The sequence below is a fragment of the Pan paniscus genome, chromosome 17 (genome assembly GCF_029289425.2).
Source record: "Pan paniscus chromosome 17, NHGRI_mPanPan1-v2.0_pri, whole genome shotgun sequence".
Lineage (NCBI taxonomy): Eukaryota > Metazoa > Chordata > Mammalia > Primates > Hominidae > Pan > Pan paniscus.
Genome location: NC_073266.2, coordinates 53,726,414 through 53,753,119, shown reverse-complemented (window position 1 = coordinate 53,753,119; position 26,706 = coordinate 53,726,414). Strand labels below are relative to the sequence as shown.

The window sequence follows — 26,706 nt, the reverse complement described above, 5'->3', positions numbered from 1 at the left end:
ATCTAGCCTGCATTCTGACAACTTATATGAAAGGATGTCACTGTCAAATACTTGATAAAAACTATTGCAATGGAACATCCCCAAGTCTATCAGCCTAATAGTGTTAATTTTAAAAATAGCAATAAGTAGAATCTGGTGTGACTTAAGATACCACTCCCATATGCACAGCCTAGAGTGGTTTCCAGGATCTTTTCTCATATACTATTGGTGTGCCCTTACTACCACTCTGGAGACAAGAAGGGTATCCTCAGAGCATCTTGCTGAATCCTAAGAAGGACCTTGGTCTTCTTGGTGTGCATGGCCATGCTATTCAGGAATCCATTCTGGCAATGCGCCATTCACCTGGACACTAGTATTCACTAAGTGCCTGAAACATGCTGAGAAAATGCCAAATCCTGGACATTCAGACAGGCATGGTTCTGACCTAGTGAAGTGTTAGCCGCAGAGAAGAGGTGCAACTAGCAGCACAATCAATGATCATAAATTGTGAAGGGTGTTAAAACAGGGGAAACCCAGGAAGCCATCAGTACATACTGAAGTCAAATAGCTATATGAAACTAAGAAGGTTCCAATTTTTCTCCATTAATTGAGCTATTCATGAAAAATGAGAACTCCCAGATAGTATTCAGTGGACCATATTTTTAACTTGGGCAAAGTGGTTTCAAACAACTTTTGGGGGCTTCTGGACAACAGATTAAGATAGCTGAGCATGATCTGGAAAGTATCAGGGAACCTCTTAAGTTTCCTGAAGAGGAGGGTGATGAAATCAGAGATATACTTAGTTCGAGATGGATAAGAAGTAGGCTGGGTATGGTGACTCACGCCTGTAATCCCAGCACTTAGGGAGGCTGAGGGTGAATTGCTTGAGTTCAGCAGTTCAAGACCAGCCTGGGCAACATGACAAAACCCCATCTCTACTAAAAATTACAAAAATTAGCAGGGCGTGGTGGCACACGCCTGTAGTCCCAGCTACTCGGGAGGCTGAGGCAGGAGAATTGCTGGAACCTGGGAGACAGAGGTTGCAGTGAGCCGAGATCGCACCACTACACTCCAGCCTGGGTGACAGAGCGAGACTCCGTCTCAAAAATAACATATATATATATATATATATAAAATTAGCTGGGCACAGTGGCACATATCTGTAGTCCCAGCTACTCGAGAGGCTGCAGTGAGCCGAGATCACGCCACTGCACTCCAGCCTGGGCAACTGGAGTGAGACTCTGTCTCAAAAAATAAATAAATAAATAAAAATCAGAAGGAAAAAGGTGGGGCCCCATCAGGGGCTATTTCAGTAATCTAATAAATATAAGAATGGCTGCTGATATGGGTATATTCCTAGAGAGGTTTCACTTTCTGTGCACATCTCTGATTTTTTATGTGCATATTGCTTTATTCAGACTCACAGTATTTCTTTATTCAGCAAAAGTATTAAGCAATTCTAGGTATAGGCAAAAAGTAAGTTGACATTAACATAATTAATAATTATTTTTTCCACAGTAATGAGTTTAAAAGATGATACCGTATAAAACTATCTACTATAGCATCTGCTAAGAAACTATCCAGTAAATTATCATTGAATACAATATCTAAAATAGTTGCAAATCCACTAAAATCTGGAAAATATCCATTTATTTATTCACTTTTAGAGACAAGGTCTTGCCCTTTTATCCAAGCTGGAGTGCAGTGGCACAATCATGACTTACTGCAGCCTCGGCCTCCCAGACTCAAGCGATCCTCCCACCTCAGCCTCCCGAGTAGCTGGGACTACAGGTGTGAGCCACCACAGCTGGCTGGAAAATATCGATTTAATTGTGACATACGATTTTAAAATAACTTAGCATATAAATACCATGTGCTTGATTACCACAAATGTTCCTAGGAAAGGCTACTCCCGAGCACCCATCAAGAAAAGTTACTCAAAATGGAAACGGGTCTGCAGTCACCACTGATGAGTCACTTGCATCTCCCTCGTGTGTGATTGAGAATTAAGAGAAGGTCAAAGCCATGGTAGTTCCTCCTAAATATTTTAAGGCCTCAATGTACCCCCATTTCCTGGTAGGTGGGGACCAGTCGGCAGGGTGAACAGTTGCTCTTACCCGGCGTCATCCTGGAAGCCTTCCAACTCATCCCGCTGCTCTGCCAGGGTGGCCTCCAAATCCAGGTAGGCGCCATTGTGAGAGAGCTGCAGAGTACAGTCATCCAGCTGCAAGAGAAAGAGCCTGTTATACTCAACCTGCTCCTCAGATGGAGACTACACATGGAGAAATCACATCATGTTGCCCTCCTGTGTTTTGTAAAATCAAGCAATGTTCTGAAATGTGGATCATAACTTGAAGAGCTAGTATGTTAGTGCAAATAGATCGGGAACAATCTGTGTACCAAGTGGATGGATGAGGCATCTCTTAACAGAGTGACATCGACAGCACCCTCTGGGCCCTAAGCCACTGAAGGAGCCCTTTGGGCACTGGGCCAGCGCTTTTTTCCACTCTCAGGGGCACAGATGAGACCTGCCATTTCAAGAGTGGAAATCGAGATCACGATGCTGCTGTGACCATGGATTGAGTCACAGGGCTTAAAAGGCAAATTTGGTGGGGAAAATATGCTGTTTCCTTTGATTCAGTGAGGAGCCTGCTGATTCAGATTCTATGGTCATACTCTGCACATTACAAATAATGTTGCTCAATAAAGTATTTTTACAATTGAACTGAAACATCCTCCAACTGAATGGCAATATACCCAAATTACAACATAGCACACAGGAAATTAAGTCTCTCTTGCTCTGTCACCCAGGCTGGAGTGCAGTAGCTCGATCTCAGCTCACTGCAACCTCCACCTCCCGGGTTCAAGTGATTCTCCTGCCCCAGCCTCCCGAGTAGCTGGGATTATAGGCATGCACACTGATCTCATTTTTAAAAATTTTTGTTTTTTATTTTTTTGGTGACAGAGTCTCGCTCTGTCACCCAGGCTAGAGTGCAGTGGCATGATCTCAGCTCACTGCAACCTCTGCCTCCCGGGTTCAAGCAATTCTTCTGCCTCAGCCTCCCAAGTAGCTGGGATTACAGGCACCCACCACCATGCCTAGCTAATTTTGTTTTGTATTTTTAGTAGAGATGGGGTTTTGCCATTTTGGCCAGCCTGGTCTCGAACTCCTGACCTCAGGTGATCCACCCGCCTCGGCCTCCCAAAGTGCTGGAATTACAGGCGTGAGCCACCACACCCAGCCAAAAATTTTGTTTAACAAACATTTATATGTTGTTCATTATATTCTGGGCACTGTTCTAAACATTTGTACATGGGAAGTCAGTTGATTCTCTCACAAACTCTGTAAAATGAGTCCTCTGTAAAATGAGGACTCTGTAAAATGAGTCCTCCTCATTTTACAGATGAGGACTGTGAGGCACAAAGAGAGGCTATGTTACTTGCCCAATTCACCGTCTAGTAAATGGTGGAGCTGGAATTTGGATACCAGCAGTTTGATTTGAGGACATGGTCTCAACCACTACACTCTGCATCCTCTTTACAGCCCAAGACACACACAGAACTTGAAAATTTTGTCACGGTGCAAAATGCAGCTTGTATCAACTGAGTGTTCTGGTGTGACCGAGCAAATGTGTTTGCCAACACCATTCCCTTTTCTCCCCAGGCACACAGTCTTGCCTTAGAGTTGGGCTCTGGCTGCATAACTGAGTATTGATCAACAGAATGTGGGTGAAAGTGAAGAAGGCCCCCAACAGGCTTGGCCATAACACCTCTGCACAACTGTCCACTTTTCTTTTCTTGCCTATGGCCAGATGCAGAGGAGCCAGAGGAGACTTTGAAACCTAGAAAAAAGCAGAGCCCCAGATGCAAGGAGCTTGGGTTCCTGAGTCACTACATGGAAGAGAGCACTTTACTGCCCAGATCCACTGACCCATCCTGGACTGTGACAGCATCAAGAAACGAGCCTTTGCTGTGCTAACTCATTAAGGTTTTGTGGTTGCTACAGGTAGCAGTTAGCATTATATTACATATAGAATGATTACTCTTAAAATAGAGAAAAATAATTTTACCAAAGAAGATTGAGATTAATATTATGAGGAAATCTAAACTTATACCCTCATGCTTGATTTCTTGAGCTGTAAGAGTGACTCAATTCATCTTCTTGCTGAGTTAGGCTATTATTCCAAAATGACAGCTAGGGGAAAAGTGGAGACAAATATGTGGTTACTTTAAAACATCTAGATGAATGCTTGATAATCTGCTATAAGTGAGATTTCAAATAAGGGATTAGTTTTTGTTTTGATAGGAAAGTTTTGTTATTATCCTCAACAAGAGAAATGCAAACTGTCATCTTGTTTAGACGCAGCATCTATAACAGGCTGTTAATTCTTGTTAGAAACCCCACAGTTCCTTGTTTCTGGTTATCCGCAACAGAATGAAAGGAATTTCTTCTTTATTACTTGTGAGAAATACCTAGTTAAGTCATTTGAAGGGGTTAATCCTATTTGATTCACTTGTTTTATTTCTCTAATAGCAGACCATACCTCATAATTACTAAAGGCTTGATGGTGAATTTCAGCATTCTTGAGCAGCATTTATAGATGGATCATCTGATTTGAGAAAGCATTTAATACAAACTGGCCAACCTGTCTGTACTGTAGTGTCAAAGGTGTGCCCAGGGTTTTGGGGAAACACACAGGAGCTGCCTCCCCTACTCTATGGAAGCAGCAGGCAGGAAGAGTTTCCTGCAGAAGGTGTCTCCTGAGCCAACGATCACCAGTGGACTGAAATCAGACTTTATCTTTCCAGGTGGAAAATTCCAATGGAAATTGGACCTGTTGACACGTACAGTGGACCATGTGTCTGGTTGTAATCATTGGCAGCTCATTCTTGCTTCAATTTCTACTGCTGTTATTAACTAAGAAAGCTGATTTAGTGTGTTCAGCTGATAGTATCAACACTTTGCCTATTTTTAATCCCACATATAATCAACAGACTGAAAGATGGAATGACAAAACCTCTTTAAGCCATCACAATGTCCTTTTCCTCAACCCCTGGAAACATATGAGCCTAAAGAGAGAAGCACTGGGATAAGGAGTTTCTACTTCTCCTCAAGGAGGTCTGAGTCATTCTGAGCCTGTGATCCACACTCAGCCAGAGGGAGAGAATGAAGAGCAAGTAGTGCTGTCTGGAGAGAAGCCAAGCATACACATGAATGTGGCATAAATACTCCCACCAGAGCCTGTTTCAAGCCACCAATGCACAGTCGCTGAGCATGGGGTTAGAAAGAGGTGTGCAGCAGCTCACCAGTATACAGCATTTCTACCACACAGATCTGTAAGACCTAAATAACCTGGAGAGCAGAGGTAGCAGAATGGAGTGAAATAATTAGGAAGTGACACACTGTGAATGTCTATAACCTTTGTTTTTAATATAATCTGCTCAATTGTGAGTTTCTATAATTCTTATTTATTTTAAATTTCTTTTATTTTTATTTACTATTATTATTATTTTTTTGTAGCAGGGGGGTCTCACTGTTGTGCAGGCTGGTCTTGAACTCCTGGCATCAAGCAATCCTCCCACCCCGGCCTCCCAAAATGTGAAGATTACAGACGTGAACCATTGTGCCTAGCCAATTTAATTTTTAGTAATAGCTACATTTGAAAAGTGGCTCACGAAATTCCTGAGAATTTGACAATCAGTCTTGCAGGTCACCCAGGCCAGCACTAGCACATACTGCTCTTGGCCATTCAGTTGAGGTACCTAAAGCAGGGATAACAGAGATGAAAAGACTGACAGCCCCTTACCCAGGCTTATCAGTCTCCACCAGCCCTGCCTAAGCCCTGTGCTCTTCTCCTTAGACTGGGAGGAGGTGGGAATGTACTAGTGGCCGGCAGATGTAGCCCCATCTGGGCTATTTTGCATATCATTTCCATCTCGCATCTTCAGATTTTATTCCCAGTAGCCCAAGACAAATATCTCACTTTTCTGGACGCTCACCCTGGCCTGCCAGGTATCTGCCTCAAGGCGCTTTGTGCCAGCCCCAAACTGTAACAGGAAGCCCCATAATCTCCCTAGCCTCTGACAGCAGAATCCCCAAACCTTAGCACAATGGCCTGTTCTCACCATTCCTCTTCTCACATTCTGGACAGCATAACTACTACCATTTCCACAGTTCAATTTTAACAAAATTATATGTCAGGCACAGGCAGGGCACCAAGGAACACATAATCACTTCCTTCCCTCAAAGAGAACGTTTAAGTATAACACACAAATCAAACACAGAAGAGAATAAAACACCATCTAAATCAACTGTCAAAATGGGTGGACGTTCATCCTCAGTTATATCCCTTCTGCTATCGTTAGCAGAGACCTAAGCATCCTCCATGGAACTGCCCGAGTCCCCCCTCCAGGATAGAGGCTGCCATTACCTCCTACGCCAGATGTCACAACCCAGATCCCTAATGAATGGGTGGGCAGGCCCATCCCATTTGTGCTAGTGAGTCCCTCAACCGAAAAAGAAAATAATTTGCATCTCTTTATCTCTCAGGAACTTCATGTGGAGTCCTCACAGCGGGGCTATAGGAAGAGGGGCTGCCCTTTGGGAGACAGGACATGTGTGTGCAAAGGGGATCCTAACAACACAGGGGCTGTGAAGACAGCAAACGAGTCAACACACACCACCCGAGCCATCCACCACACAAACCCCAGCCCATCATTACACCCGAGACACAGGAGATTAATATTTAAACCATCACATGAGCCAAGGAGGAAGAACACAGTGCTTCTTGGCTGGACCGATATGTTGAAAACAGCAAAAGTCCCTAAATATGTGGGAATGGGGTCATGTTTAGTTATTATTTTAATAAGCAAATTAATAGGTACACTAAATGAATTCCTCAATCTTGTCAGTGATAAAGAAGTAACAGTCATAAACTTTCCGAAGAACTAAAAACAATATGAATAGACAGTGAGTGGTGATTAATTCAAATCCAGTTATTACACAGATTTAGACAGATATATCAAAACTTTCCCTACAGAGTGAAAAACTCAGACACCTCCCTGCCAGACCAGTCCCCACCGGGGAATCTCAATTCTTACTTACACGGAGGCAACCTGATCCCATTCCTTGGCCTTTCCTGTCAAATGTCTTCCCAAGTGACTTAAGGGACCTGGAATTTCCTGACTCTGACAATTTTCATATCAACCCTGATCCCCTGGCAGCATGTCCCCTGCAGTCCTTTCTTGGCTCTAGGTTTGGTGGCCAGGACATTGCCGGGCACTTCAGGACATAAGACAAAGCCAGGAGCCATGGGGGAAGATAACATTACAGGGCTATTACAGAAGTACGGCGATTAAGGAAATTTAGGGGCAGTGACAGCGGTGCAACAGGAAGACTTCAGATTGGGTTGCAGGCTCACACAGTTAGGGCTGTAAATCTGTGGCCAGGATTCTGGTGGGAGGCAGGGTGTTCAGCGGGCAGCCAGTCTCAGATCCACAGTAAGTGTCCTTCTAAATATCCAGGATTTTGTGCCACTCCGCCTGGGATAAAACACACCAATAAAGCAGGACCTCATTCTCTGGAGACATAGAAAGAGCCTTCCACTCCTTGTAGAGACACTATGCAAAGTCACTCTGGGGTTCTTTTGACTGTTTCAGCAAAGATAGTGCAGTCAAAAAGAAAGGGCAAGCCAGGCATGATGCCTCATGCCTGTGATCCCAGCACTTTGGGAGGTCAAGGCAGGCAGATCACTTGAGGTCAGGAGTTTGAGACCAGCCTGGTCAAAATGGTGAAACCCCATCTCCACCAAAAAACAAACAAACAAACAAAAATTAGCCGGATGTGGTGGTGACACACCTGTAATCCCAGCTACTCAGGAGGCTCAGGCAGGAGAATTGTTTGAACCAGGGAGGCAGAGGTCACAGTGAGCCAAGATTGCGCCACTGCACTCCAACAGAGTGAGACTGTCATCTAAAGAAAAAAAAGAAAGGGCAGACTCACCATCCTGAAAAAACACCCAAACATCTCAAAGGAGGCTGATGTCACGTCTCGATTTATGTATTCTTTCTTTTTCTTAGTCCAGTGAACTAGTATGTTACTGGGGTAGCTTAATGATTATCTAGGTTTTGGCAGCAGGTCCACAGCGATCCATAGCCCAGGCAATAAAATTTCTGTGTAATCCTGAAATAGATTTGCACAGAACCGTTCTATAAATATATACTAGGGCTACTCTTTAAACTAATTTTGGTTATAGTTTAGAAGTGGGAAAACATTCTGATCTTAAAAAGAAAAAAGTAAACCTAATGGAAAGCGCAAGTGCTTATGGCACTTCATTGGTTCCCCCATCCCTGCATCCACATCCTCCCAATGTGATTTTGCAGCAAATTCCCTCTAGAGGCAGATTCTTCCTCTACTCCTGGAATCTGGGTGACCTGTGTCTTGCTTTGGCCAATGGACAGTGTCACGTGTGACCTGGCAGAGACTGAGGCTGCCCTCTCTTGCTGCTCTTGGAGCTCTGCCTCTGTCTGAAGATGTTGGGGTTACCCGCTGGAGGGTGAAAGACTCGGGCCTGGCTGCTCCTGCCACCCCCACTCACAGCCTGCCAACTGCCACATGTCACGCAAGGCCAGCCTGGATGGCCAAGCCTCCAGATGACCCACATGACAGACACATGAGACAGCCCAGGAGAAACTGGCCAAACTGGGCCAAACCAGAACTTTCCAGTTGACTCACAGGCTCAGCAGCAACTTTAGGGTTCTGACTTTACGTCACCCTCCTCTTCTCATGAGCTTGCCACCTCAACCCACAGCCGACAGGGAAAACAACTTTCACACTCCACATGCTCTGCACCTGGATGGCAGGTGGGTGAGAGGTTTGCCCCCTTCGAGTTGCCCGCTGAATGCACCATGACACTGCAGGCTCAAGGCAGGGCTGGTCACTACCTGCCCAACCCTGACATGCCACAGAGCAAGAATATACCTGAGCCCAAAGTCCTGCTTCCCTGACCATCCCTGAGCCCAAAGTCCTGCTTGGGGCAGAAGACAGCAGCACTTGCTGGGTAAAAGCAAGGAAGGGGAGCCCAAACAGAGCCTGGAGCACCGGGGAGTGAGGGAGCAGTCAGCCAAGGACCCTCCCACACAGGAGAGGACACAGCAGGAGGCAAGAACACACGAAGTCCCAAACCCCCAGAGTGTGCTCCATGGATCCATGGAACTTCACTTTCAAAATGCAAATGGAAAGATAAAACTTGGAAGAATTTCAAGATAGCAACCTTAAGCACAGGACCCTTCTGACTCCATCAGTCACACGCCCACAAAGCTAGCCCCACTCTTGGCTCATAAATGAAGTGTTGCTGTGGACCCTACCTCTCTCCAGGGCCAGCTTGACTATGGGTCCCCTGAGTGCCCCACTTCAGGCACATACAGCTCTAAGAGCAGCCCAAAAGCAGTCAGCATGTTCCATTTGGTCAGTTGCAATACAGCTACGCCTGTTTCCCCCCTCAAATGGTACTTTTGTTGCTAGGCAGCCATGAAGCTTGTGGCTTCCTTGGATTTTGTGGTTCCTTTTAAATGGAGCAGAGACAAGGAACTGGACTTAAAGGACAAGCAAAAAATGTTAGGAAAGAGAGCTTTCCAACAAGCAGTGCCACATGTCCCTTTCACAAGTCTTAACAAAACCAACACAAAACTCGGTTCAATCATTCTAACTTTTATGGACTAATGATTCCCCCATAACCCATAACAACCATTGCAAAGGGACAAGATACAGGGCACACACTCTGAGGTTGTCCTCTGCTATTTCCTAAGGTGATAGTGAGAATGTGGTATTCATTTCATTAACCTTCAAACTATACACACTCCTCACATGTATTCCTTTGTATGTATAATGCATTTCACATAAAAAATTGTAATTACATTTACATATTTTAAAAATACAAGTAACACTTGGTCAATTTTGTTAAGAGAAAGACTACATGAAATCAATTCACATGATATCAGAAGAAAGTAGTTCCTGTTGGCTAACCCCAACAAATCATTTTTAAACTTTTAAGTTCTTAGTGGCCCATTTGGCCTTTTCTAAATGAGCACATCATAGTTACTTTAATAAATGTTTTAGGATGAAGTACAAAGATATCTTTGATGATCCAGCATATATGGGTTATGAAATAATATGAGTGTATTTACTTTGAAAGCAGTTGGACTTTACTTTCTCAGAAATATTTAATAAGTTATGTTCTTTGTGGCCACCGAGCAAGAGAAGCAATGTCTTGAAATTGACTTAAGCAGTTTCCCAATAAGCCCAAGATTTCTATTTAAGTCAACAAAAGAGTCCAGCTCACCAACCAAAGGCAAGAGCCTCTACCAAATTCTGCAAGAAAGACAAAGGCTGGATGTCTCCCATTCAGAGCTTAAATTTAGAGGGAGTGATAGTCTGGTAAATAGGTAAACATTTGAATTATTTTAAAATATTTTGTTATCATTAAATAGCCAAAAATACATTAAACTTTCCCTTGAAAAAGCTGGAATATATTTTTTACTTATGTCTATAGGCACCTTTTGCCATTTTCCGTTTCACTTTATTCAAGTTGAAAATCGTATCAACACTATGTTTCAGGATTATTATTATCACTGGTTTGTTCACTCATTCAGATTGATAGTCCTTTCCTGTTCTTCTCCATGCCACACACTACACTGTGTCCTGGGGAGACACTGTGTCCATGCCACACACTACACTGTGTCCTGATCACCCAACAGCTGGTGGCAGTTCAGGAAGTGAGGAGCACAATGAGTTTGTTGCCTGTGTTGTTTCTGTTGTTTTCTTTAGGGTGGAATGTGGGGTGTAGGGACTGAAGCACAGTGGATGCAAAAGTCCTGTCACAGAGTGTGAGCAGTTAAGGCAGTGAAGGGAGGCAGGCCACCGGCCATGGAGGGGGAGCCTCACTGCCCAAAGTAGACTAGACTTGATTCTAGGGCAATAAGAAGCCATGAAATGGAATGGCTGTGAGCAGATGTGTGCAGGACCAGCTTTGCAGTGTGGGGATGGAAGAGGGAAGACAAATGGAGAAGCCACCGCCAGGATCAGGGACAATTTCAATGTGGCTTGGACAATGGTGAATCCAGTGGAAATGGAGAGAAGGAAAGGGAGAGAAATGGTATAGGGAAGGAGGGCATGAAAGGGAGAAAGGAAAAGTTAGAGGATTGAGTGACTGATCGGATATGGTGGTGTCCAACATGGAGAGGCAAAATCTTGAGTTTCTTGCTTGAGCAAATTAGTAACTGGTGATACCATTTACCATTTGCATTAACATGGCAAACACTGGTCTAATAGCTGTTTGGGGGCAGGGAGATGGGATAAAATGAGGATCTGGTTTTTGGTTTTTCAGTTTTGTTTTTTGTTTTGAGGCAGGGTCTCACTCTGTCACCCAGCTTGGAGTGCAGTGGCATGAACAAGACTCACCACATCCTTGACCTCCCAGGCTCAAGTGACCCTCCTGCCTCAGCCCCCCAAGTAGCTGGGACTGCAGGTGTGCGTTACCACGTCTGGCTAATTTTTTAACTTTTAGTAAAAACAAGGCCTCGCCATGTTGCCCAGGCTGGTCTTGAATTCCTGGGTTCAGGCAAACCTTCTTCCTCACCCTCCCAAAGTGCTGGGATTACAGGCATGAGCCACTGTGCCCAGCCAAAATTGGGATTTGTTTTTAACGTGTTATGTCTAAAAATGGTGGTGAATAAAGAAATAGATTCAGGGGGCTGGGTGTGAATAAAAATATGATGGTTGAAATCCCACAGGTGCATTGGCATGCTGAAAGATAACTGCTTACTTCATGTGTCTTGAGAATCGGTAGTGGTATTCCCTTTTTTAAATTTCTGATATTGCTAACTGTGCTGTCTGAATTTTTTCTCTAATGATTTAGGAGAAGTTCTTTATTAATGTCTTTTTAAAGAACTATTGATTATATTGCTTTTCCTCTATAAGTTTGTTTTCTAGCTCACTAATTGCTATTCTTATCTTTATTATTTTCTCCTGTATTCTCTGCGTTTGACATGTTTTTTCCTAACCTCTAAAATCTTAAGATTTTCAGCCTTTCTTCTTTTCAATTATGTGCATTTAAGACTATAATTTTCACAAGACCTCATCTCTACTAAAAATTTTTAAAAAGTAGCTGGGTGTGGTGGTGCACACCTGTAGTCCCAGCTACTCAGAAGGCTAAGGCAGGAGGATCTCTTTAGTTCAGAAGTTCAAGGTTGCAGTCAGCTATGATCGTGCCACTGCACTCTAGCCTGGGCAACAGAGAGAGACACTGTCTCAACAAATAAATAAATATGAAAAAGACTATAATTTTCCTCTAAGTAAATTTTAGCTATAGTCCACAGGATCTGATGTGATATATTTTCATTATGTTCAATTCAAAATAATTTCTAAATTTCACTGGGATTTCTTCTTTGATCCAAAAATTATTTAAAAGTATATTAAGTAATTTCCAAATATTTAGGAATTTTCTAATACCTTCTTTTATTGTAGATTTCTTGCTTAATTTCACCGTGATAAAAAAAAACATACTCTGTATGATTGGAATTCTTCGAAATTTCTTGAGACTTGTGTTATGGCCCAATACATGAAAATAATGCATCCTAACAGTTGCAGTGTTTGTTAAATGAGATGCTTAAATCTCTATCCTCACTGCTCTTTACCTGCTTGTTCTATAGAGAGGCATACAACTGTGAATTTTTCTATTTTTCCTTTTCATTCTGTCAATATTGCATTTATTTCAGTTATTAGGTGCAGACAAATACTTCCTAGTGGACTCTTTTAGCACTATGAGATTTCCTCCTTCTCTCTAGTAATGTTTCCTGCCTGAAGAGTACGTCTGTTATTAATACAGGCATGCTACTTTCTTTTGGTTAGTGTTGCATGGATAGTCTTCTTTTAGTCCTTTACTTACAATATTTGGTACCCATATATTTTAGATGTATCTCTTATAAGTGGAATATAGTTTTTAAATCTAATCTGATAATTTTTAATAAAAATATATCAAAGACTGTTAATTTAAAATGATTGCTGATGTTTGAGTTCAAATCTGCATGTTTAGTATTTAATCTGCATGTTCTAGTTTCCTTTTTCCTCTTTTCCTGCCATATTTGATTTAATCTACTATTCTTTATTCTTCTATATTCCTTTCTAGTATTCTATTTATTCCCAGGTACACATTCTTTTATTAAGCCTTTTAGTGATTTATCCTATAGATAATATGCCTTCCTGACTGAGCAAAAACTACTCTAAATTAGTGCCATCACTTCTCAGACAATGTTAAGGACACTAGACCACTTTAATATGATTTATACCTTTTTTTTTGAGACAAGGTTTCATTATGTTGGAAGCACAGGTGTGTCCCACTGTGCCAGCTATACCTTTTGAGATAATGAGAAATGCATTTTAAATCCCATGAAGTAGTATTGTTTTGGGCAGTCAATATTCACTTAGATTTACCTTGTTTATTGCACTTCAATCTTTCCTGCATTTCTGTGCTTCTATCTATAATAATTTCCTTTTGCCTGAAGAACTCTCTTTAGTATTTCTTTAGTGAGAGTCTGCTGACAACAAAATTGGTCAGTTTCTGTTTCCTAGAAGCATCCTGATTTCACCCCCACTTTGGGGGTAACAGCTTTATTGAGATAATTTATACCACATAATTCACCTATTTCAAGTGCATAATTCTCCGGCTTATAGTATATTCACAGAGTTGTATATCCATCACCACAGTGAATTTCAGAACATTTTCATCACCCCCAAAATAAACCACAAACACATTAGCAGTCACTCCTCATTGCCCTACACATATACCTTCCAGCCCCTGACAACCACTAATCTCCTTTCTGTCTCTATAGATTTGCCTACTCTAGACACTTCATGTAAGTGGAATCATACAATACGTGGTTGTCTTAGTCTGTTTTGTGTTGTTATAAAGGAATACATGAGACTGGGTCATTTATAATTTTAGAAGAGTTATCTGGCTCACAATCCTGCTGGCTGGAAGACTGGGCATCTGGTGAAAGCCTCAGGCTGCTTCCACTCATGACAAAAGGCAAAGGGAAGCCAGCATGTGCAGAGATCACACGGTGAGAGAGGAGGCAAAAGAGGTGGGACAGAGGTACCAGGCTCTTTTTTAACAGCCAGCTCTTGCATGGAAAAAATATGGGTAAGAACTCACTCTCCCCCAACCATGGGCATTAATCTGTTCATGAGGGATGTATCCCCATGACCCAAACACCTCCCATTATGCCCACCCTCAACACTAGGAATCAAATTTTGACATGAGATTTGGAGGGGACAACATCCAAACTATAGCAGTGGTCTTTTGTGACTGGTTTCTTTCACTAAGCATAATGTTTTATGGGCTTCATCTATGCTGTAGCATTTATTGGTATTTCATTCCCTTTATTGATGAATAATATTTGATAGCATGGATATATCACATTTTATTTATCCATTCCTCAGTTGATGGACATTTGGATTGTTTCCACTTTTTGGCTACTATGAATAATACTACTATAACATTTGTCTGTGTACAAGTTTTTATGTAGACATATGCTTTCACCTCTCTTGGGTATATACCTAGGAGTAGAATTGCTGGGTCATTAACATTTTAAGAAAATGTCAGACCGTCTTCCAAAGTGGCTGTATCATTTTACATTCCCACCAGCAATGTTTGAAGTTTCCAATTTCTCTACAATCTCACCAACACTAGTTGTTGTTTGCCCTTTTTATTATGGCAATCCTAATAAATGTGAAATGATATCTCATGCTTTTGATTTGCATTTTCCTGATGGCTAATGGTTTTGATCATCTTGTCATGTATTTATTGGGCATGTGTATATCTTTTCTGGAGAAACAGCTATTAAAATCCTTTGCCCATTTTAAAATTGTGTTATTTGTCTTTGTTGTTCAGTTGTAAGAGCTTCTTATTTATTCTAATACAAGTCTTCTATCGGATATGTGATTTGCAAAAATCTTCTCCCATTGCATGGATTGTTTTTGACTTTCTGATGATGCCCTTTGAGGCACAGAAGTTTTTAACTTTGATAAAGTACAATTTACCTATTTTCTCTTGTTCTTTGTGCTTTTAGTGTCATATCACCTTCATTTTGAAGGACGTTTTTGCTAGATAAAGAATGCTAGGTTAGTAGTTATTTTCCTGGAGTATTCTAAAACTGTTATTCCATTGCTTTCTAGCTTACATCATTTTGGTTTAAACATCAGCTAAGTCTGATATATCTCTTCTGAAGATAATCTATTTTTCTCTAGCTGCATTTAATACTTTCATTGCCTTTAATTCCCATGAGTTTTAATATAATGTGCTTGCATGCAGATTACCTTGTAATTATCCTATCTAGTATTCGCAGCACTTCTTGAACTTAAAGTTTGGTGTCATTTGTTGATTTTAGAAAATTGGCCATTAACTCTTCAAATATTTCTGCTGTCCATTCTCCTTCTTTTCCCATTCTGTTATTTTAATACATATATTTTAGACCCATGACTCATATGCTTCTTATGCTCCTTTCTGCATTTTCCATTTTCTGCTCTTCATAAATTGGTCTTAATATCTTCTACTGACCTACATTCCAGATCATTAATTCTCCCTCCATCTGTGTCTAATTTTCTGTTGAACCATTTACTCCATACTTTTTTTGTATTTGTCATTTCTAAAATTTCCATTTGATTATTTATATTGTATTTCTCTATTTTGTTTTGTTAAAATTCTTTATCTTAATCTATTTTCTAGTATGTATTTATCACAATTGTTTTAGAGATCATATCTGATCATTCTGTTATCTGGATCACATAGATGTTTCTGTGGCCTTTTTTTCTTGGTCATGACTCTGGATATATCGAATAAATCTTTATAGAATGTAGTCATTGTTCATTAAAACATTTAGAGGTCCTGGATAATGTTTTCCTTCAGAGAGGATTTTCCTTAGCTTCTTGCAAGCCATAGGAACAGATCTCCTTAATCCAAACAAGGATTAAACTCACTCAAAACTGGATTTCAGTGTTTGTATGGCCTATTATGTGTGTGGTTAGCCCTTATTTCAATAGTGTAATCTTTAGGGGTCCCAAATGAATGCCTGGAATGTTGAACAGAATCCGTCTATCTTGGTAAGACCCCATCTCCATTTTTTTCTCCCCAGCAGAATGAAACTACTATTAGCTCTGCTTAACTTCTCAGCCTCCTCACTTTCTACTTGCCTTCATAGACCCTGCACCTGCCGCTCATGAACAGGTAAATACATCAAGATGAAAAGCAACTTAGAATATCAGATTTAATGAGTCTGACCTCACTGAGTCTCCTTTTTTTCTGGGGTCTTGGCCACCTTGGTAGTTCTCCAGAGCCTTAAAACAAATGTTTTTGGTCCTCTGGCTAGCTTCTCCACTGTTCTGGGTAGAATATTGGTCTGCTACAAGCTAGTTCATTATAGCCAAAAGCAGAAGCCCAAACATCTAACTTTTAATAGCTAAAAATATTTACTATTCAATTAACACAAGTTAACATGAATTATTTAATTTTCACACAAGCCTATGAGGATGGCACTATTATTATTTCATCTTTAATTGATATAAATCTGTAGCACAAGCTCACAGAACACTGTAATTTGGCCAAATAACTTGCCCAAGATTGACACAATTAGTAGCAACTGAACCTAAACGACCTGGCTCATGAGACATTGTTCTTAGCTGCTGCGCAAGAGAATACAAGGAAGAGGAAGAAAGGAAGGCAAAGGACTAAGTCCTCAGCAAACAACATTTAGAGGCTGCATCAAAGAAAAGGAGACTGGCCAGGCACGGTGGCTCACGCCTGTAATCCCAGCACTTTGGGAGACCGAGGCAGACGGATCATGAGGCCAGGAGATCGAGACCATCCTGGCTAACACGGTGAAACCCTGTCTCTACTAAAAATAGAAAAAAATTAGCCAGGCGTGGTGGTGGGGGCCTGTAGTCCCAGCTACTCGGGAAGCTGAGGCAGGAGAATGGCGTGAACCCGGAAGGCGGAGCTTGCAGTGAGCCGAGATCGCGACACTGCACTCCAGCCTGGGTGACAGAGCAAGATTCTGTCTGAAAAAAAAGAAAAAAAAAGAAAAGGAGACTGAGCGGCAGCAGCCAGAGAGAACCAGAGGGGGAAAAAAAAAAAAACAAGAGAAAGCCGTCATACAAACCAAGGGAAGAGTGCTTCAAGTAGAACATGGTCAACTGGAAAATGTGATGAGAGGTCAAGTGAGACACAGACTATAACATCTGGAATAATTAGGCCTAGTGTTACCAGCTGCTCAACCTTCAAACAATAAAAACCTTTGCCAAGATATGTATGCTCCGATCCCCACCTCCTAGTCTTCTGCAAACATTCACAGAGCACACAGCGGGTCCCAAGCGTATCCTGCTTATTTATTATTATCCTGCCTAACAAAGTGAGGCAGTGCAAACCACTCCTAGGTGGCTAAACTACATAACCAAATTCACGCAGTTAAAAATTGAACAATTATTGGATAAACCACATAAATAGGATAACTTACTGATTCTCTTTAAATCATCAAAGCTCTTGCATAAAGCTTTCAAGGACTTTTAATATGTTATTGCTTTATATTTAAAAATCCCTGTTGTTCACATTCGTTCAAACAAGAATACTACAATGTATAAAGAAACTAAACATGTGAAAGGCTTTCAGTATTATCAGAATGAAGAATTGGTGAAAGGGAGAGAAAGCAAAAACCTAGGGGAAGGGGTGCATTATTTCATTAATGTGAGCCACCAATAAAGTAGATCCAATAAGAACAGGGTTTATGCATAGGGTCACTCAGACCAGCTACACAATTTGTAGCATAAACCAAAAATGTGGGGCCTAATGTTCAAAAAGCAGGAAAAAAATCATTCTCCTTCCGTCAGCAGTCTCTTTTGACCTCCCATGGTGTTTTTTAAAATCAGCTATTTACTATTGTACTTCCTCAGGCACGGGGATACTCACTGGACATATGTAGAGTTTCACAGGTGTCCACAGCCCCAGCCCCACCACTCTGCACATGAAGAACATGCCCAACCCCAACTCTCTCTGCACCTGCACCCAGGCCCCTGCTGGGCAAAGAGCAGCAGAAGTCCCTGGGCGGGGTGAGGAGTGGGCAGCAGACCACCCACCACAGGGAAGTAGGGAGGCAGAAGCGCCAAGCCCCTAGCACCTGCTCCACTGTCCCATTGGCCTTTGCTTAAAAGACACAACTTCAAAAATAAAATTAAGAATTTCAGGACTATAGCCACATAGCATTAAATTCCAAGTGCAGAGCCCCCTTCTGCATATGGGGCCCTGTGCAACTGCACTCGTTACACACCCATGGAGTCGGTCCCAGGGCAGGCCACCACTCAACACTTCCTGTTGGGTTCTGGGCTATGAGCCCGAAGCAGCCAGTTGGCTGCTGCCTGCCCTCATCTGCTTGCATTCCTGGATGGTGGGGCCCATAGAACATGACTTGGAATCACAAGACCCTACTGCCCAGTGCCCTTGCCATCCCTCCATCAACCTCCTGGGAGCATTCAAAGTGCAGATTCCTGGAACATACCCCAATATCCTAATTCTGTGAGTCTGAGCAGGTGGGGCCCGGGACATGGCACATTTCCTACCACCCACAGGTGATCTGATGCAGGAACCTGGGGCCCCACCCTGAGAAAAGGTGACAGAGACACCACCACTTCATCTCCCCTGGGCAGGGGGAGAGCAGAAGTCTCAGGCTGGGCTGAAAACCAAGAGCAGAAACTCAGGAATCCCAATCTGTTCAGAACTTCCCCTCTGTAGCCAGTGCCCGGCTCTCCTTCCTACCTTGTCACATTTATCCACACGGCACCCTTCAGGCTAAGTGAGTATATCCTGGGGTCTAAGGGTAGGCCCACTGAGATCCAGGGAAAACACACAAATGGGCCAAGAATCTAGCTCCACCTGGCATCTGTGATACGAGGGCCCAGGAGCAGAAGCCACACCTCAGGGAAGTCCAGCTGGCTGTGACTGCAGACTTCTAGGAAAAGCTCTTAAGAATACTAGAGGGTGAGCTGCCTGCTGGCCAGGAAAACCCAGAACTCACGAGTCATTCCATAGCATCCCCCAGAAAACAGCCCTTAAGGGATAAAGAAAGCCAGCCTCAGAGCCAAGCTGGCAGCAGAATATTGGGCCAGCCTGTTATCTATCACAGCTGTGAAACGATGGGGCCTGCAGGACATCATGGTTCTGCAACTGGCGGAACACTGCCACACTCGGTGTGACCCACATGGCGTTTTAGAATACTTTTGGTTAGCTGCCAATAGTTAAAAGTAAAGGCACGGTACATAAAAAGCCAGGTTTCCAGCTTCTCTTGAAGGTTGGAAACATCCAGAAACCCTGGGCTGTCCTTTACAGCAGCCCCAGGGAGGCTGAGCTGAGCAGTACTGCCCTCCATTCCAAGCACAGGCTACCAAGTATCCAGAGCCACCTGCCTGCCTAGCTCATTTCTGCTAGATATCTGGACCCTGGTTCACGTGACACAAAGATCTTTTTCCTCAGATGCAATATGATTAAATGTGCAGTTTCTTCATTTAGTTTCAACTGTACATAACACTAATGTTCTCTACCTGCCACATTCTCAATAACCAGAGGATTTCAAGGTCAGCAGCATGAAACCAGCAGTGTAATTGACTCTACTCCGTTCCCTTAGTAATTCATTAACTCTGTGACCAGACAGCCCTGGTTTAGTGATCAGCTGAAACCCCTCAACCAACCACCTCTACTTGTTGAGAGCTGTGCTGCCTTTAAGATCCTCAGAGTCCCAGATACCCAAGTCAGCATCCTCTGCCTCCCCTCTGTTTCCTCCATTCTGTCTCCAGAACAAACAGAAAGCCCCACTGTGAGATGCCTGAGATGCAGATTACGGGAGTCCTGTTCAGCAGTGATGCCTCCCCCAAGCTGGCATCACAAAGTATAGGGTTGGTGTGAGCTATAATTAAAGACTGGTCCCTGTACTCCCTGCCACAACTTTTAAAATCCAATTTTAAAATCCACAGGCATCCATGTATTTCTAAATTACAACTTGTGCACTTTTAATCAGAAGAGAAAAAAAGAAAGAAAAAAACACAAGCATGGTCCTTGCTCATGAGCAGAGGACCACAAGTCTTTAGGACTTGTCTCCCCTGGAGCTCCAGGATGCTGAAGGATGGCCCTTCCAAAGAGCCACATGCAGGGGACAGCAAAAGCGAAACGCTGCCATTTGTAATGTCACATGCCCCAAGTAAATATTCCCTAAAAACCTCCACACATATTGTCATCTTCAGTTTGTGTTTGAGAAAGGTTTGGAGAGAAAAAGTCCACTCCTCTTCCAGGATTATTCACGTTATATACCAGCCCAGGGCAGGGCTATCACTGTGACCAGGTCTGGTGTGTTTGGGGATCGTATTCACTGTGCAGGAAGTACATTTCTATAACAAAAAATACAAATGGTCAGTACAGACTCTCGGAATGTTCCAAGTTAGCTCATTTGTGAGTCTGGAGAATCTGACCTTTAATATAAAAATTAACTTTTTTTTTTTTTTTTTTTTTTTGAGACAGAGTCTCACTCTTTCACCCAGGCTGGAGTGCAGTGGCACAATCTCAGCTCACTGCAACCTCCACCTCCCAGGTTCAAGCAATTCTCTGCCTCAGCCTCCCGAGTAACTAGGACTACAGGAATGTACCACCGCGCCCATCTGATTTTTATATTTTTTGTAGAGATGAGGTTTCGCCATGTTGGCCAGGCTGGTCTCAAACTCCTGGCCTCAAGTAGATCCACTCACTTTGGCCTCCCAAAGTGCTGGGATTACAGGTGTGAGCCACCGTGCTCGACATAGAAATTAATTTCCTTTTTTTTTTTTTTTTTTTTTGAGACGGAGTTTCACTCTTGTTGCCCAGGCTGGAGTGCAATGGCACAATCTTGGCTCACTGCAACTCCACCTCCCAGGTTCAAGCAATTCTCCTGCCTCAGCCTCCCAAGTAGCTGGGATTACAGGTGCATGTCACCACATCTGGATAATTTTTTTTTGTTTGTATTTTTAGCAGAAACAGGGTTTCACCATGTTGGCCAGGCTGGCCTCGAACTCCTGACCTCAGGTGATCTGCCCGCCTCGGACTCCCAAAGTGCTGGGATTACAGGCGTGAGCCACTGTGTTCAGCCAAAATTAATTTTCAATCTAAGGTTGCTGAGGATGGTCAATGAACATTTTAAACATAGTCTATTTTCTAGTGAGAATCCACTGTGAAATCTGAATTCACAGATTACCATCTATGAGACTAAGATCTGTCATCAGTCACCATCTTATTGGGATCTAGAGATACTCTACAGCTAAAATGCATACTATAATGATGGCTTTTAAAATGTCAAAATCAAAATTTTCTTCAGGCCCCAGAAATGGTCCAAGTGCTTTTGGTCACAGGCAGTGACACGTTTGTGACAGGACTCAACTCAGGTTCCTTTCCGGTTCAGCATTCAAGGTGAAGGGACTTGAGATTTTCTGGAAAACAATTCATACCCATCATCCTCATAGAGGTGCACACATGAGCACCACCGCCTGCTTATTTTACAATTTGCCTAAACATGCAGTTTCTTACAGCCACCACACAGTTTGGTTTTAGACAGAGAGTAATCCTTCCCAGATGTTGATGAGAAATGCTCTGGCCAAGCAGACACTGCAGCACCAGATGTGTGTGGTGTAAGAACACGTCATATGTCCTAAAAGGTTGCCACAACGTTCATGCTGTTCTCCCAGCGAGATGCCCGTGCCGTCATGTGCATGAGTATAACCCGGTTTTCACACAGCCTCATGCACCCTCATGGAAGGTAATGGCTGAACAGGCAGGAACCATTCAGGCTTTAGTTCCTCTGTGCCTACTGTTCAGAGCCACCCCTGTCTAGCAACAGAGGCACGTGAGGAGCACAGCACAGGGGCACCCAAGTTTCTGCACACTTGGAGGCCAGGAACAGAGATGTGGCAGCAGCATCCGTATGAGGCAAGCTGGACACTTCCTCCAGGCAGCAAAGCTGGGCAATGGGGAATGCTGGACAGGTCTAGAAGCTTATGACTCCAAGGTCACAGCCATTTCTACTAGGCCAAGCTTGTCCAACCTGCGGCCCATGGGCTCCATGCTATCCAGGACAGCTTTGAATGCGGCCCAACATAAATTCATAAACTTTCTTAAAACATTATGAGATTTTTTTTAAGGTTTTTTTTGTTTTAGCTTATCAGTTATCCTTTTGTGTTATTGTATTTTATGTGTGGCCCAAGACAATTCTTCTTTTGCCAGTGTGGCCCAGGGAAGCCAAAAGATTAGACACCCCTGTCCTAGGCGACTGCCATGTGCATCCATGAGCCTAGCCCAGGCCCTGGAGATTTGCAGCTGCTCCCAAGGCCACAAGGGGTAGGGACAGGCCTCAGGCACACCTGCTAAAAGAAAGGGGCACACAGCCAGGGTGCTGGGCTGAAGGTGGCCCCTGGAGCACTTCAGAACACCTCTCACCAGCTGCCAGGCCTCCTTACAGGAATAAATTAGTCCCCTATCTTTGGGCCAGAGGGGCAGACAGGACGATTCCCTCTTTCCCTCTACCCTCTTTCAGTCACACTTTTATTCCACTAAAACCTAAATCAGATTATCCATTAGTCTTCCCAGTAAGTCAGAAAGTCAGTTTTCTGGTACAGAGAGCAGTCTTGGCCAGGAATGAGAGCTACATGCATAGTTTTTCATCAAGCTTCACTGTCCCTCAGGAAAGCCAACCATGGAGATTCCAGACTGAGACATTCTGATCACCGAATCAAGATTGAGCTCAGCCCAAAACACCCTTGACCTACCTCATTAATATTCTGGACACTCCAATCTCCAGAAAGAGACAATACCCTTACAGAAGCAGCAAATGCTTAAAACCCCCTGTTTGTGTCCTTAAATAGTTATTGAACATCTGTTCTGTGTAAGACATGCTGTTAGCTGTTGTTGAAAGGACGGCTTCTGTCTCAAAAACAGGTCATCTGAATAGCACTCCTCCTAGAACAAAAGTGAGACCAGCACTTAATAAGGATACCCAGAGAGGCTGCTCATGTCAGTGTCTATGGAAAGAGCTGCCTCTCCTTAACTTGGGTGCCTTTGCTTCTTGGGCTTTTCTGTATGTCCCATTTTTTTCCTAATGAATAAGTATTATTAAAAATGTAATCCATAAAAAACTGACTTATTTTAACACAATCAGAGTTGTCTCATCAGTGCTTGCTAACCTTTAAAGTGGATAGAAACTACCTACAGAGTTGGGGCAGTGCCAGGATTTTATGTTTCTAACAAGAGCCCAGTGCTGCTGATGTGGGGGGACCACACGCAACAGAGGTCAGAGAGAGAATGCAAGAGCTTGAGCAGACCTGCTGGAGGACAGGGGTCAGTCAAGGCCTCACTAAGGCAGCACATCTGACCTTGGCCAGGAATATGGATCTGATTCAAAAGGTACACATGGAGAGTACAGGGCTGAATACAGATAAAGCGCTGGGGGTTAAAAAAGAAAAGAAAAAGCACAGGTGGGACTGTGATGTGCTAAGGTGTCCATCCAGGTTGACTACTGGATAGAGAAGCAGTTCTCAAACTTAAGCATGGATAAGTCACTGGAGGGTTTCTTACAACAGAGTGCTGGATCCCACCCCCAGAGTTTCAGGATTAATAGGTTAGGAGGGGTGGCGGTGGGGTCAAAAGTCTGCATTTCTAATAAGTACCCAGGTGCCACTGAAGCTGCTGGTCCAGGAACCACACTTTGAGAGCTGTGGTTAAACAAAGACAGATGACTCTGCTCCACCCACACCCCACTGCAGGCAGGACAATTGGATTGTGTAAACGTGGTGGACTGTTCACATCTGGAAATGGCCATGATAGCTCACGTTAGATCCTGCCAAGGCAAAAAATGGTTATAAACCCAAAAAGGCAGAATTGTACATTCCTCTGGATTAGCTTTACAATGGTTTGGATCCTTTCCACCAAATTAAGTGAAGACTATATGGAATTCTTGCAGTTTGTAAACAAACTCCTGGAGAAGAATTCCAGTTGACAAACAACCACCCCTCCATGTCGGCAGGTCAAGTGTTCCAAGACAAAGGTAGCCAGCAGCAGCTGTCTTTACCTGACAGCCATCCTCTCTGAGACTAAATTTCCTCACTCCCTCCTTTGGCAAGTAAAAATTCGAACCCAATAAAGTCTAGAAAGTCATATCTCCCAGTGGAGACAGTGAGTTTCTTTGCCGATTATGGTATAAACCTGGAGGCACCATCAACTCCACTGCTCCAGGGAACCGAGGCTGGTGGGTGCAGTGTAAGTTTGAGGCTGCCATTGGCTAAGGGCAGTGTGGGAGACAGATGTGCAAAGAGAATGAAAATAATCTTTGCTCTCAAAATGTTCATAGCAAACATGAATGAGGCACACAAGTAAACAGAAGAGTACACAAGCCAAGAGGTGGCCTGCCCCAGCAGGCAGAGTCTGGCTCAAATCAGGGCTCCCCACCTTGGCTGCACTTTAAAACCACATGGCAGGGGGTAAGGGATTGTGAAGATGATGCCACAACCCTGATTCTCATCAACTAAGTCAGAATTTCTATGGCTGGGGCCCAGGCAGAGGGAGACTAAGCAAAACTAACGCTGGCAACCACCTTACCGCTATAGGCAGGCCCACCCACTCCAACCTGAGCCAGGGAGTTCATAGAGGCAGGCACAGAACCTGCCTAGCAGGTGCACCAATAAGAAAGATTCCTTCCAGGAACTCCTCAATCTGTGGATGGGACCAGTTGTCTAGGACACAGAAACACACACCGGTCAAGTGTTTCACACCTGCATTGGGTTGAAGAGAATGCAGAGAGGGGGGCATCCTCTGTGAGCCAGAGTTGACACTGCCAGAACCAAAATGGGTCAAGTTAAGTTCCTCAAGTCACATACATCTCTAGCAGGAGCATCTGCCTGCTCCAGCTCAGTTCCTTTCAGCTGGAGCTGTTAGCAGGCCTGTGAGAGAGAATCATGTCTCCTTCCCTCTAGGCCTCTGTCCTTAAGGCAAAGCCTTAAAGAGAAGCCTTGCAAGGAGAGCCAGCCCCTATGTGAGCCACACTCTGAAATAAATAGGGCCACCTGGAGCAAGGGGCAGCCTACATCCCCACAGACATCCTGGGGCCACAGCTGCTGCAGGGAAGGCAACCCAGGTATGCCAGTTAGCAAGATATTGCCTCTCAGCTCCAAATTCATCCTTCAATACATACTCTGCAATAATGGAAGGAATTCCTTCAAGCATTTCTCCTTTACAGTGAGCACAATGTTAAGCTTTCTCAGAAGAGGACTCTGGCTGAAGGGAACACTGCAGGAGGAAGGGACTGGTGAGGAGGAGAGGAGGACACTCAGGCTGGGCTGTTCCCCAGCCTTATACCCAGAAGGTGCCCTCTTCCAGCAACCTCACAGCCCCTGAACAGCCCAGCGATCACCTCTCAGCATGCACAACTGGTGCTCTAGTCCACCCGCCCACCATCACATTAATTCCCTCTGCTCACTCATCCCCTGCCCCCAGGTTTGTCTCCCATGGTCCTCCTATCCGTGTGCACTCCAGGCTCCTGCCTGCACCGGTGCCCCACTCCCCTGCATGGCCACACGCCAACACCAGCTGCAGCTCCCCCACCCCTCCTGAGCTCTGGGAAGTTGCTTCCTGTTTGCCCCATGACTGCTGACCAGCTAAATCAGCGAACTTCCCTGCCATCCTCACCCAACCACACCTTCTCCAACAAGAACTGAACCCCTTCCAAGGTTGTCCTTCCTTTGGTACCCTCAGCCCTAGGGGACTATAGACTTTTCTTTGATCTTATAGTTACTCTTCTGGCATAGGTTAATGATTCTTCATATTAAACTTCCCTGTTTAGATCACTGTGTGGTTTCTCACTCCCGACTGGCTCCAGACTGCTGTAGCAGAAGAACTGCCCCTAATATCCATCCCACAGAAGCCCTACAGTTACAGTGGGGAGCTCAGGCCAGCAAACTCTGCCACGTTTATCTACTGACATCAGTATTCTCAGAAGAACAAGAGGCCTCATATAAAGCAGAGAGACTCACTTCTAGTGCACTTTCTGACAATCCAGTTCTTTTGTCAATTAAGTATATACAAAGGCTGAGAGAGTGACTAAAACCCTCCTCTTGAATATTCTTAAACTATTAGTCAATCCAAACTTTTTTTTGAATGCCAGAGAATTTTGAAGCCTGTTTCAAACGTCAGCAGAGAAAATTATTTGTACCTTATTGTTTAGAGTTTCACCCATTTACAAAAGAAAATGGGAAAGATTTGGATACACACCTCTTTGGAGGAAATCAGAACAAGCAAAATCTTACAAAGAGATTTGCGCCCAGAAGCAGGTGGGATCTGGCTATCATCAGAACAGGAATGGCGGGAGAGAGCCTGGGGAGCAGCAAGCAATGTCTTATCTAAAGGCAGGGGCAGGGCAGGTCAGCTCCCAAATGAGCATGCTCACTCTGGGCCACAGAGGTCCATGTGCTTTCCACTGATCTGATGCCATGCTTGCTCACTCACTCACTCACTCACTCATCAGAAAAAGATTCCAGCTCTGATGCTGCATTCACCAAGACCCCCTAACCCTGACGTGGTTTCCCAAGAAGTTCTTCCTCCTGGGAAAAGACCATGCCCATAAACA

General features: G+C 43.7%; 1 protein-coding gene across 15 annotated transcripts in view; it reads right to left on the bottom strand.

The window, feature by feature from the left end:
* Nucleotides 1-26,706, bottom strand: part of FHOD3 (formin homology 2 domain containing 3) — a 482,704-nt gene that overhangs the window by 422,919 nt on the left and 33,079 nt on the right. For 14 of the 15 annotated variants that reach the window (XM_063597250.1, XM_055102327.2, XM_063597253.1 and 11 more), the window contains exon 2: nt 2,097-2,203. In XM_063597250.1, coding sequence (XP_063453320.1) covers nt 2,097-2,203 — 107 coding nt within the window. Of the gene's footprint in view, nt 1-2,096; nt 2,204-26,706 lie in introns of those variants that run through there. The other variant, XM_063597259.1, reaches the window with a different exon arrangement.